The sequence below is a fragment of the Danio rerio genome, chromosome 16 (genome assembly GCF_052040795.2).
Source record: "Danio rerio strain M-AB ecotype USA chromosome 16, GRCz13ab, whole genome shotgun sequence".
Classification (NCBI taxonomy): Eukaryota; Metazoa; Chordata; class Actinopteri; order Cypriniformes; family Danionidae; genus Danio; species Danio rerio.
The window spans coordinates 40,449,291-40,462,937 of record NC_141036.1 but is presented as its reverse complement, the minus strand read 5'-3'; the positions used below and the strand labels follow the sequence as shown (position 1 = coordinate 40,462,937).

Genomic DNA, 13,647 nt, shown 5'->3' with positions numbered 1-13,647 from the left:
TCAGTAAGAGTAGCAAACACTCAATGCTCTTCATAATGTTTGAAATGGACACATTTTTATTTATTCTTCTTTTTCTATTACCAGATCTTATTAAATAGTATTGTTATACATACTTTCACTGTGGAAATTCCAAACATTTTTGGTTTTACCCCATTGCAGGGCATTACAATATACAGAACTGCTGGTTTTATATTTGTTTGTGATTACTCAACCATTAAATTGCTTCCTGCAGGTACAAGACATCTTCACCATCTAATCTTTGTTCTAGGTAACTGCTAAACTCTATTAGAAGTAAACGAGTAAATGAGGAAAGAGTGCATTGTGTGAATCTGTCCACAGAACAGCCCACAAAAGACTTTAGCAGTATATAACATTCAAGATTCAACTACGAATTTGCCACTCAGTAAGTTCACTCAGTAAGCGTTTGAATGAAGCTCAGATTTACTGCTTTATTTATTCATTTTCTTTTTTTTGCTTAGTTCCTTTATTAATCAGGGGTCACCACAGCGGAACGAACCGTCAATTTACAGTTAAGATTTAAAAAAAAAAATTTGGAGTAAATCAGATGTTATGATATAGAACTTTCTCTTAGAACGCAAAATTAGCCATTATGCTTGACTTGTATACAGAAGGAGGATGCTTCGAACTTCCAGTCGGCAGCTGATGCGTATAAAGAGCCACATTCGGACAGCTTTGAAATGATAGTTTTAATGTATTTTACTTGCTTTTAACATATTTAAACTATTACTGCTCCACTACAGCGCCACCTCCTGGACTGATCATTTAAACAATGTGATCTAATAGGAATGAAAAACAACATATGCAAGTCATTTACCATTACTATCAGACGGCATCTTTAGCTGTTTAAATGTAGCCTCGTCATCGCAGAAGTCAACATTTTTTTTTATTCAAACATAGAACCAACCCAAACAAATGTAATTCACCAAAATGTTTGAAACACACACACACACACACACACACACACACACGCATTATTTAAAAGACTGGCACAAAGTGAAAATAAAGTGGCATTTTGAAATGACAGAAAAACACATAAATACTACACAATACAAACTGACTAAATGAAATATAAACAGCTTGCGATTAGAATCAACATGCACATCAACCAGCAGAGTATCAGTAATATACTTTTATTTTTTAGAAATTGCATGGCTTAATGTTAGACACCTGTTAAGTTTCATGCCAGTAATATGGTTTTCTCTTCAATGCAGTGATCTATTTTATGTGTGTGTGCATTGAAGAGCTTCTGAGTACAGTATAACAGCTGACAGGTCGGGAACACTCACGCTGTATTTCAGCATCTGATCTGATGGCAAAAGCTAAATTAGGAGTAAGTTTTTCGCTCGTGCTTGAACCACATTTGACAGAAGCATTAAGACTTCAACACACATCTTTTAAAATCAAAGTTGTGGAACACTCCGTAAGCCACTAAAGACGGTAATGACAACCATTTTTGGATCAAGATTTACCAGTTGTAAATGTTGTAAATGGATGTGTTAAGCATCCTACTGGAAGACGCTGCCTGCAAAGGTCTATATGACACTGTAAACTGATCACAGTCCTGAACTTACAAACCTGTACACATGAAAAAGGCAGCAAACTGCAATACGTCAAGGAAATAAAAATCTCACCTTTTGAAGGGACAAAAATTTCCTTTACAAAATTCGATGGAAAGGCTCCTATTTGGTTATTTTTCTTTCCCATCCACCACCCATCTTCAATCTGCAAGACAAAAAAAATAAATCAATTCATTCAATAGCTGACTCAAAAGTAAAGACGGCATCTGCTTTGCAAACAAACATTTCCCAGCAGTAAAAACACTTACATAAATTATTTTTTGCTGTGTACAATATATTATTTTACTTATTAGAGAAATAAAGAAATAAGAAATAAATAATAAATGAAAAATTGCCATAATGTAATGTTTATATCACTTTTTATTATTATTTTGCTTATTCTTTTTTTAATATGTCCCCAAAATCAGAAAATGGACCACAACTCATCTGACATAACTATTTTATATCAGTGCTTCCCACAGGTTTAAAAAATACAAACAGTGGTAGCCAGATTGAAACACACATTTTACCCATGGCACATGGTTAATTACATGCAACAACATTTTTTGCCAATATTTTTATTTATTATACACTGTTTCTTTTTCAGTGGGTTGAAAAAAAAAATCTACTATTTGTTTTACTTTTATTCAATTCATTAGCCATGTGCAGCCACTGACAGGTCAAATCTGCCACTGACATTTTGTACAGTATTGCCAAAGCATGTTAGATTTGCATAAGATATGTAATACCTCAACATCATCAAATTAAAAAAATATACAGCAAATGAGAAATAAATGACAAAGGAATAAAAACATCCATGGAATAAAAATCTCTAAAAAAAAAAAGTTTAATAATTACAAGAATAAAAAGTGTAGATTATTTAAATAAGGCAAATGAGTTACGCACGAGACTGCTTCAGACTGGAAACACACGATTGTGAGTTTCGCATTTCGCTGCATTGCAAAGTTCAAGCTTGGTGAACTCTGACCTGGGAAATCGCATCACTTGACTGTGTGAGACCAACTGAGGATCAAAACATGACCTCTCTGTACAGAAATTCGAAACATGGACCAATCGCTCGTTTTTTTATGTCTAATCATCTTGTTTAATCCTGCTCATTTCGCAGCGCCGTACGACAGAATTTCAAATGCTCAAACTCTAGTGTGAACGCAGCTTAACGGTGTACAAACATTTTTCAGGCAGTTTAGATGTCATTTCATTCTCTGAGTATATAGAAAAGTTTATCGGAGTATGTAGAAAAGTTTATCTGAGTATGTAGAAAAGTTTATTGGAGTCATTGCACATTATCATAGTCATTGCTTTTCTCTCTCCTGCGGCTGTGCACGCGCTGTCAGCTGTAAAGCCAAGTAAAAGTAAATCAGGTTTAAAATAAAAATGACGACAGCTTACAAAGCGAAACCGAAAGCTGAATCCCAGATATTTAAAGCCTAGTTCACACTACAGGATTTTAAACATCGGCAGATCGTTGTGCCGTTCACACTACATGACTTGATTTTGTGTCCTGACGTTTTGTATTGTCCTGACGTGTGTATTTCCTCTAGCTTTGTATTTTTTCTAAATTACAAAACAGTTAAGAACTGAGCAGTTCTACCTTTAATTACCATATTAGTTAAAATGACTGCATGCATGTCAGATACTTTTCGCTGTGACTTTAAATATGCATGCATTTTTTGCCTAGCAACTTCCTGCTAACATAAACATAACTTTTTTTTATAACAAAAACAAATTTACTTAAGATCTATCTTTCAAAACAGCATATTCTGAGCCACAAAAAAGCTCCTGTTTGAAAGTGAAAATGAAAGCCAGGCCCAGACCTTTGCATGCTCTAGTATCTTAACTACATATTTATAGGCTGTTTTACCAAAAAGATCATAATTTAGGGTAATGGTGTCAGAAAACATGATGACACATTCAAAGCTTAATTTTAATATCTCAATAGAAGTTTTGAATGTAAACATGATGTGACAATATGACTTCTTCTTCTTCTTAAATGAGAACAGTCAAAATGTATGTTATAGTAATTCGAATAGTTACAGAATTTCAGTTACACTGTTAATATAGCCTACTCTTGTGTCCGTGTTAACGCAGAATGAAGCGAGTGCATCAATGCCCATTCTGGCCAATCACAAGTGTTTCTGTTGAGCTCCTGAGCACACGGCCATTCAGCACACGCTGATATGGGCTGTTTCTCAATTCCAAGAATGCAGAGAATCGACTTGCGTTCTTGTGGAGACCAGTCTTATCAAATGTCTTCGGAAGAACGAACTCGGGAGACCACGAGAACAGAGAACGCATCCTGTGAGGAATGAGATGCTTCGGTCTTCCTGATGGTCATGTGACCTTTAGGGCTTTGTAATGGTAATCAATTGAAACATTACAGCATTCATATAACGCTTTATTGTTTTCCCACTTTTCAATATATATATTATGCATAAAGATTTGACAAATATACGTTGCACAATACAAATTTAAAAATTTAATACGAATTACAGCAAACAAACACCCTTAATGTGCTTATTGCTTTATTAAGATGCCCATGGTAATGTTTCTATTCCCCATCTCATTTAGGGAAACTTATTTACCTGAAGTAAATAAGTGATATCTCTGAACTTTAATAATAAATCTAAATAAAATGCTGTGCTCCCCATTTCCAGTCGCAATGACTTCTGGGACTTCTAGAGCAAGATCGGAGCTCAAATCTGCATCGGTGTGTCCTTAATATCCACACACACATCCGAGAACACATTCGGGAAGTTTCACGCGTCCTCTGTTCTTGTGGTCTTGAGTATTGAAACTGAAATTTGGTAGCTGATGATGACGTTACACGAGAACGCAAGACCGCTGAAGAACGCATATTGAAAAACAGCCATACTCTCTTATTGGCTTCAGCTCGTCACTACATCTGATCACACATGGGGTCAAGTCGGCTGACTGCTCTGGAATATTCAGCATGCTAGATATTGGATTTTCGTCTGCGAGGTGTCGTCAGCGCATCAGCAAGTCTCTTTGATTTGTTGTTTAGTAGTTCACCCATAAAGACTGTCGAGCACCCACAGATTTTTTCCCGGTCACAGCCCGATCTGTTGGAGAGCTCGTTAACTTCCAAATCAGGATCAAATCAGGCTTAAAATCCTGTAGTGAGAACTAGGCTTTAGGAGATTTAGAAATCCCAGATGGATGCCTTTTTAAGTCCCAAAAAGGCACGTCTCTGTATGTCTCCGCAATTGAGATTGTCTGTGGGAGTGTTGACAGTTCTCGCACACACAATGAGAAGTAGGAAATGAGTAGGGGGAGAGGAGATTTTCTATTGCGGATGTTTGGCTATTGGGCAGATACAAAAAAACAAAAAGTGTAAAAGGACGGTAATAACAAAAAATAAATGTCACCAAATATACTAGGGTGGCCGTTAATATACCTTGAAGAGGGTTGGGGAGTCGCGAAAGAAAGTAAAAGTGAACAGCGGACAGGAGAGGTAGGCAGTGGGGTAGGGGAAAATCGGTAAAATGAGGTGTCGGATCAGATTTCAGAGGTTCCGGCGCAAATTAAGCCCTGGATATGACACACATTTTACAAAAGAGGTTAAGTGTAAACAATAGGAAGAGTCAATGCATTCTGACAGTAATGTTATGTAATGTATTTTTTATTTAATGCCAGGTCAGCAAGCAAGGCTATTTTCATGGCAAGAACATTTTAATAATAAATATAGAATTAAAAATCAACAAACAAATGAATACATTAATTAAATAAGATATTTAGTGTTAATACGATAAAAATTCTACAACTTTTCTTGGTGTCACTTTGTTAAAAATGCCCTTAAGAGAGAGTTAAAAAAGCCATCTGGAATCATTGAAAGCATAACAAGTCAGTAAAAAGTGTTTTACAGTAAGGGGAATTGTGCAGTACATTGAGTGGGGTCTTCATCTTTAAGCAAAAAAGCCTGGGTTATTCTAATACGACATCTGGTAAACGACATCTATTGACCAAATATAGTCTTAAAATGTCTTAAAACTCAGGTTGACAAATTAATTTAATATAATTTATTATTTATATATTATATATATTTAAAATGAAAACATTGATAAAAGGTCTCATCTCTGATGAAGGAATTTGGCCCAATGCGTTTTGAATAATGGACTGCTATTGTATGAATATTTTGTATTTATTTATTTATGTATTTATTTATTTATTGATATTGACTAACCATGTGTACATTATACTTCACAAACTTATTATTTTTAGCAAATGAAGCATTCTGTCAATCGAAGAGTAACTTTCACAAGGATGATGACAGACAACCACTTCTGCGCAAAGAAAGCATAAATAGCTAGCAAAAAACAGCACTGCATCAAGTATCAGAGATTTTGTGGTTATAAAACAGCATTTTCTACCTCTCTGAGAATCTCGATGGTCTCTCCGACCAGCAGCTGCAGCTCGTCCTCGTGTGTGGGGACGTAGGGAAAAACCACCTCGCATTTCCTCGTCTGGACCGTCGTTTTCTTTGCTGGAGCAATGAAGTAAGTGGAAAACATATGGAGCATGTCAGCACGTTTAGATGCAGTGACAGCAAACTGAACTGAACTAACTTAAACTGCAAAGGCACTTCCACCTTTTACTTTTACAGTTCAGTTTTATGACAGGCAGCGTTTTATAAGCGGATACAGTTCGGTCGTTGCCTATGGATTTTTAGTGGGTATAATTAAAGACCGGATGTGGAGGAACAAACCCTTCATTAGTTTACTTATTTTAGTCAAGCTAGCAAGCTGATGAGGATTTAAATTTTTCAGAGTTTCAGAAATCTGTCTGTGGAGCAAGACTGATTTGGTAAATGTTTTAAAAAATCTACTGAAAACATTTTGACCAACCATGAAATAAGAATGTTTAAGCGGGAACATGTCTATTCTCACTGTCTTTGTTTACATAGACATCACTAATCGAATGACTTGCCCTAATCTAAATAAGATAATAATATGATTAAGCCATTTACATGTGTTGGTTTTGGAATGTTGCTTTCATGATTCCGTTTTACATGTTACAGCACATAATTCGATTAACATCATTGCGTCTCCATACAATCCACATTTCCTCTGGAGTTTCACATAATTTTGGTTGTTTTTTTTTTATTTGTCAACTTAAGCTGCAGTTTGGCACTTTCACTTTCATTCAGGAACATTTCATGCATGCCCCTGTGACAAAGGTGATATTGGATGGGAGTATGAACTGCTGGATGAGTGTTGTTTTAATGGAACTGGATGCCACAATCCGTATGGGGAAAAAAAAACTCAGCATTTCGCTATGAAGGTGTCTGTGGTCCTCCACTGACTCGGTATGTGCAGAGAATAGTGTCAAACAGCCGTGTGTGTATGGAATATTGTCACAAAACGCGGTGAAAATCCTACATGATGGCAATAGTTTGATTGTGGTGTTTACATGTCTGTACTTCACTTCAGTAATGCCACTAAAAATCAGCATACTCCACATGTCTTAATCGGATTCCTGTTTAGTTCGATTATGACCTTAATTGGATTAAATTAATAATAAATTAGGTAGGTAAAATTAGGACACTTAATCAGAGTATTGTCTTAATGCTCACCTTTTTATGCCAGGTAGTTGTGACAAGAGTGGCATTGTGTGTATGAGCAAATCATTAATGATGAATGAATCAACAGAAGATGTTACTTTTAATGTTGCCAACTATTTGCAGGAGCTAAGGCGCTAAGCTCTGCCCGAAAAGTCGATAAATGTCGCTAGATTACATCATATGTCAATTTGCATATTACTGACATCACGTTCAACCGTTTCTGTTAGTTTAATAGAATATGGTTAACAAATGGGTATTTATATTTGTACAACACTTTATGTTTGTATTTACGAGGATTGGACAGCGAGCACACTGATGCGAGTAACACCAACAAAAAGGTCGCTAGATTTGTCACTAGCCGTTTTTTTATTTTTTTTTGTAGCTAAGGGGCTCTGAAAAGTCGCTAAGTTGACAACACTGGTTACATTAATCTGCTAAAGCCAGGTTTTTATAATTGGCGTGTACGTTCATTAGTTAAGCCAATCATATTGCATCTGAACCACTTGCACTCAAATATCATTGGCTTACGCTATAGTCAGTTAAAAAGAAGGGAAAATACACTTGCTTTAAATGGGTCAAGTCAAAGACTTTAGAATACTTAAAGTAACTTTGATAAAGGCTAGATAGAATACACAACCGGCCGTAAGTGCGATATGCACATCAATACAGCATCATTTTTTATGACACTGTATAACAGTCATTAATAAGTTTACAATACTCTGACGGTTGGGTTTAGGGTTTGGGTAGGGGTAAAAAAAAAATACTGTTCATGGGGTAATTTAATAGATAACTTAAATAATACTTTAAACAACTACTGGTTTTATGTTACTCTGACGATAGGATTTAGGGTTGGAAATGGGGGTTGACATTAAAAATATATAATTAATGGAAAATTTAATAAATAAAAGAAATTATTTTTGTTAACTTCCGGCCACAGCTATATCTGATCAAGCAACAACTCTTCAAATGGGGCAGCTTCACAAAATTATTCATCTAGGTAAAGGAATATTAATTGATTTGTTTACAAACAGAACAACACTATAGTGTTTAGTTATTTACTCATAATATTGGAGACTTACTTTTCCTAATGCTTCTTGGCTCTCTGTTGCTGTCCCCTATTAAGTAAACAGGCACTTCCTGAGGAAAAAAGTAGTGTCGTTTTAAGAGAAAAAAAAATACAAACACAAGAAAAAGACATTGTACAAGGCCATGGAAAGAGTACGTTAACAGGTCCAGACCTTGACGAAGTTGCCAGGGAACATGCCTCTCTTTCCTCTCAGATCTCCCTCCAGCCATCCTTCCTCTTTGGCTTTGGAGACGTTCTTCACTATATCCCCTACATGCACGGTTAACTCATCTGGCATCGTGGCCTCAAAGCCTAGAAGCACCAGCACCTCTGGAACAGACAGAAAAAAACGTTTTTTTTTTTGCTTAAAATAAAGATCACGATTTTCTCACAATTCTGTAGATGTAAAATAAAGGTTAATATGAGTCGGCTATTATTATTGTTATTTCTCAAACATATGGTAAAACAATAATAATAATATTAGGCCTATGTGTAGGCCTACTGTTGGTTAAACAGACTTTAAATAGGTCCTGGTTGTTAATTTACAGTAAAGTGATGACGACAGAATAAAATTTTTCATAATTCTAAAGTTTAATTATTATGTTTGAGACATTTGCTTGTCATTTATCATTGAAAACATTGGACCATTTTATTCACTGGTAAAACAAGACTTTGTCATAATTAGATTCCTTATATTCAACATTATAGGCTAGAGTAGTTATACGGACACTAAACATTTATTTTCATGCACAACACTTTGTGTTCGCTATGAAAGGAAAAAAAAAACATATCAAATGCTTGTCGTAATCATAACTTTAAAATCTAATATGGTAATTTGAAGGATGTGTGCACATGTTTCACTTCGCTTCCGAGTGCGGCTCATGGCCGCCATCACCGTGAGAAAAAAAACACACGCATGCAAATCATACTTCCCGCGCAGCTCTCAAACGACCGCTCAGTGCAAAAAAAACTGAACGCGATTTACAGCTTTATTAAATGTTATTCACAGCCTCTGCAGGTTGTGTTCAAAGTAGACATCATCTGCGGGCATGCGCACGTCTTGTCGATAGTAAACAAACAGCTCACGGTCAGCTCACATGTGATTTTGCGGCCGCGAATACATCATTACATTAAGACAAATGACATTTTTGGATGAATTATATTTTGTAACTACAATATGAGACACTTTTAACACCATTTGAAGGTGTCCATTGTGCTGTGACGACTTGTGCGGCCGCCTTTCTTCTCTCCTGACCTTGAAAAAATATTGGTGGAATCGTAGAAAAGCTGAAATAATAGCGTGCGTAGGGTCAAATCGAGATTGTGATCTTTTTTAGATTAATCGTGCAGCCCAACTAATATCTGCAATCTATGAATTCAGAATTGAAAAATCTAAAGTTTGAAAACACGTCTGTAAAAAAAATCAGCCTTTAAAAACTCAGTTGTCTAAAATTTCAGATGTTCATTATTAAAGATTTGAAATTCAAATTAAGTAATAAATAAAGTAAATAAGTAAAAAATTACAGCATATAAAAAAATCTATTTAATAAATTAGAATTGCCAATCATTCAATTTAACGCAATTCAAATTCAGATTGTTTTGGCATATTATTAGCTTCATACTAAATGTATAGTTCATTCAACAACAACAGAAAAATCTGTTCGCATTTTCTCACCCTTCACTTGCTCCAAACCGGTTTTAATTTCCACTGTATCTTCTGTCGCACACAAATAGGTTGTTAGAAAAAACAAATGTTGTAAATGGTCGCCATTGATTATTTGTTTTTCCTAGTATGGATGTCAATGACTCTTCTTTGTTCAATGGAAAAAGGAAACTCATAAACATTTGGAATCATTTGAGGATGAGTAAAAGGTGAATAAATTGATATTTACTATGACAAATTACTAATTAACCCATTACTGAATTTAAAAATGCCAGAGTGAGTAATAATCCTGGGTATTTAAGTTATATCAAATATTTAAATTTAATTTAAACCTTGAGATTGAACACGCCACGCAAAAACAGATCCCTGTTTGATAGATTGATCTTTGAAACAAGCTTCAGTGAGAGTTGCATTGTATCATTTAATATAATTATATCACACCGTACCAGATACATTTAAAAAACATAATCTGGATTTGGAGGAAAGCTTAGCCTACATTTGTAGATTGTATCTCTATAATAATATATTTTAGCATACTACCCACTTCACAATGCAAATATCACTGCCTAAAATGCCTGAAGATGCATAATCTAAGCTGCCTATGATGTTACTTTTTCAATAATAACTAACAAGTCTATTTTTCTTTTTAACTAAATACTCACCCTACAAACAAAAGCATCCAATTATATAAAACACATGAATAGGCATGCAGTAGAGACAGAAGTGCTGAGATTTTCAAGCGCAATACGGAGCTGGACAGCCATGAGCAATGTGTTTGAACAGGCCTACAGGTATGTGAGCTAAACATTGAGTGGCTTGATCTCAAGAATGCATGCATATCAGTACAAAGAACACCGCGCATGATTCATAAGAGTATTTCATAAATCTTATTTCCAGGAAGAAACTTCTTGTTTGCCCATCTGAATGTCAAATCTCAGTGACTAGTAGTTTATGGTCTTATAAACTAATGAAAGCAGGACCAAAATGAGATATGGTAGGTGTTTCCTCATTTGATGACAGGAATCTTAAGTTTCTTTACCAAATATGGAGGTTTGATGATGAAGGAATGTCGTTCAGATTTATGGGTTGTAGTTTTTTCTTTTATGTAATGCATATAAAATGCATGAAGAGTACAGATGTAAATAAGTACACATACAGAGTATCTGCTACATATTTTTTGTGTTTGCATGAAATTTAATATCCAAAACATAAATCATAAATATCTACTTTTATAAGGGATAATATAATAAATAATTCAGCTTAACAGATATATTTATGTATAAATTTAATGTAGTTCAAAGACCTGTATGTATTAAAGTATATAGAAAAATAAGCAGTGTTCATTCCAAATTAGATTATGCTTTAAATAATTTCTCATGGTCGGATGTGAACCTTAAATTGAGCCTTTAGATTTGCCATCAAATGATTCGTTCTAAATGAGCCTGACAAGATTTTTTGGTATATTAACTATAGGCCTGTCACAATAATCAATATATCGACTTATCGTTCAAAATACCTGGAAAAGACCTCAATTATTTTTGCCGCTGCAATATATATTTACAAATTCACAAATGACTTTAAAGCCATTTTACAAAGACATTTACATTCTAACTCACCGCTGTCAAAGTTTTTAAACTAATAGGACATTTAATTAGTAGTATAATAGGAAATTCACTTTTTAACATCAAATTATAGAATTTTACAACCTTAAGAATAATAAGTATTTTAAAGTGTTTATGGTTATATGCATTATTATGCTGTATTTAATCATTATATATTCAAATGTGTGGCAAATGACAATATTTTGTGACAATATATCGCACAACAAACGGTAAAATGTATCATAGTAATTATAAATATATTTATTTATTTATTTATTTATTTTTTGCTTACACACAAAATCTGAATAGCCAGGTCACGTGTGGAGAAAATCTACTATTAAAGTTGTTTTAAACATTTACCTCTGGTTGCACAGACAATGCTTAAAGCTAGTCTTGGATTATACTGGATGTTTGAGCTGTCTTAACTGAAAATAACCTGCAGTTAGATACCTTAAAATTCCCTAGTGGCATTGTTTTGTCTCCAGAATTCACACCAATAATGTGTATTTTACAGTATTTTTATAGAAGTGGCTTTAATACGTAATTTAACTAAGTTCTAGTCCTGACAAGCTAAGCCTTGTTTGTAAAACTGCACCATTATGTTTTGATGTTTAAAATACACCTTCTATCTCTGAAAAATGATATTAAACATTTCAAAATCTGAAATATATCAAAATATGAATTCTAAACCATCTGTAAATAATTTTTCACTTATTTTACTGCTACATTTACTTAATTACAGTGTGAATTGTACATACTTGAATACTGGCCACCCAAATTCCACACACACCACAGCCTTCAACATCATAACAAGATATTATTTTAAAAGAAGAGTGACAAAAACTCACCCATGGCCTGTTTAAAGCTGTGCTCAGACCACCAATAAGACGATATAGATTCTTTTCGCTTCTTAAAGTGGCATGAAACCCTGCGAACTGCACTGCTTGATTCAATGGTAATCCAGAAACAGTGAAATCTTTCTCGGACCTCCTTCTTTCTAGTCAAACATTAGCCTTGTTAAGAAAAAAAAAACACCTCCCAGCTAGTCAAGACACGTTTACACTCTGAAGGATAGATAGAGAGAGCGCGACAGGTGAGACAGGTTTGTGTTGGTATGAGCTTCCTGGTGTCACGTGCATACTCGGAAGGAACTCAAGGAAAGGCTGATGTTCGGATTAGGGCTGCAATATTGTTTCAGAAATAATCAGTGTCCTCCACATCGCATCGATGTCCAGTCGGAATCAAGCTATAATTGATCACCTGCTCGTAACTTAACAGTTCTGGAAAAATACAACGTGGTCAGCTTAAACAATGGTTAATTGTGTTCATTTATATGATGACAATGCACTGATACACTAACCGGCCACTTTATTAGGTACACCTTACTAATACTGGGTTGGACCCCCTTTTGCCTTCAGAACTGCCTTAATCCTTCGTGGTATAGAGTCAACAAGGTACTGGAAATACTGCTCAAATTTTGGTCCATATTTACATAGCATTATGCAGTTGCAGATTTGATGGCTGCACATCCATATTGGGGTGCTCTATTGGATTAAGTTCTGGTGACTGTGGAGGCCATCTGAGTACAGTGTCATTGTCATGTTCAAGAAACCGGTCTGAGATGATTCATGCTTTATGACATGGCGCGTCATCCTGCTGGAAGTAGCTATCAGATAAGATGGGTACTCTGTGGTCATAAAGGGATGAACATGGTCAGCAGGTAGTCTGTGGCAATAACACGATGCTCCATTGGTACTAATGGGCCCAAAGTGTGCTAAGAAAATATTCCTCACACCATTACACCACCACCAGCAGCCTGAACCATTGGTACAAGGCAGGATGGATTGATGCTTTCATGGTGTTGACGCCAAATTCTGACCCTACCATCTGAATGTCACAGCAGAAATCGAAGGTCATCAGTGCGAATTGCGCCCACAGAACTACCGCTCACTGGATATTTTTTTTTAATTTTTTGGACCATTCTCTTTAAACCCTATGGTTGTGCTTGAAAATCAAAGTAGATCAGCAGTTTCTGAAATACTCAGACCAGCCCGTCTGGCACCAACAATCATGCCACGTTCAAAGTCACTTAAAACACCTTTCATCTCCAATCTGATGCTTGTTTTGAACTGCAGCAGATC

The 13,647-nt window shown here is 35.3% G+C and overlaps 1 protein-coding gene and 1 long non-coding RNA gene across 9 annotated transcripts in view; one reads left to right on the top strand and one right to left on the bottom strand.

The window, feature by feature from the left end:
• Positions 1–12,583, bottom strand: part of mnmip1 (manchette microtubule inner protein 1) — a 34,540-nt gene extending 21,957 nt beyond the window's left edge. For 7 of the 8 annotated variants that reach the window (XM_087286215.2, XM_087286217.2, XM_087286219.2 and 4 more), the window contains exons 1-5: positions 12,355–12,583; positions 8,415–8,572; positions 8,256–8,313; positions 5,987–6,099; positions 1,653–1,743 (exon numbers count right to left, since the gene is read on the bottom strand). In XM_087286215.2, coding sequence (XP_087142341.1) covers positions 1,653–1,743; positions 5,987–6,099; positions 8,256–8,313; positions 8,415–8,572; positions 12,355–12,358 — 424 coding nt within the window. In that variant the 5' untranslated portion in view covers positions 12,359–12,583. 8 annotated transcript variants of the gene reach the window in all.
• Positions 474–4,970, top strand: LOC147833401 (uncharacterized). Its single transcript, XR_015511715.1, has 3 exons — positions 474–1,134; positions 1,341–2,240; positions 4,385–4,970. It is a non-coding gene; the product is annotated as an uncharacterized LOC147833401 (long non-coding RNA).
• Positions 12,584–13,647: the final 1,064 nt, after the last annotated feature.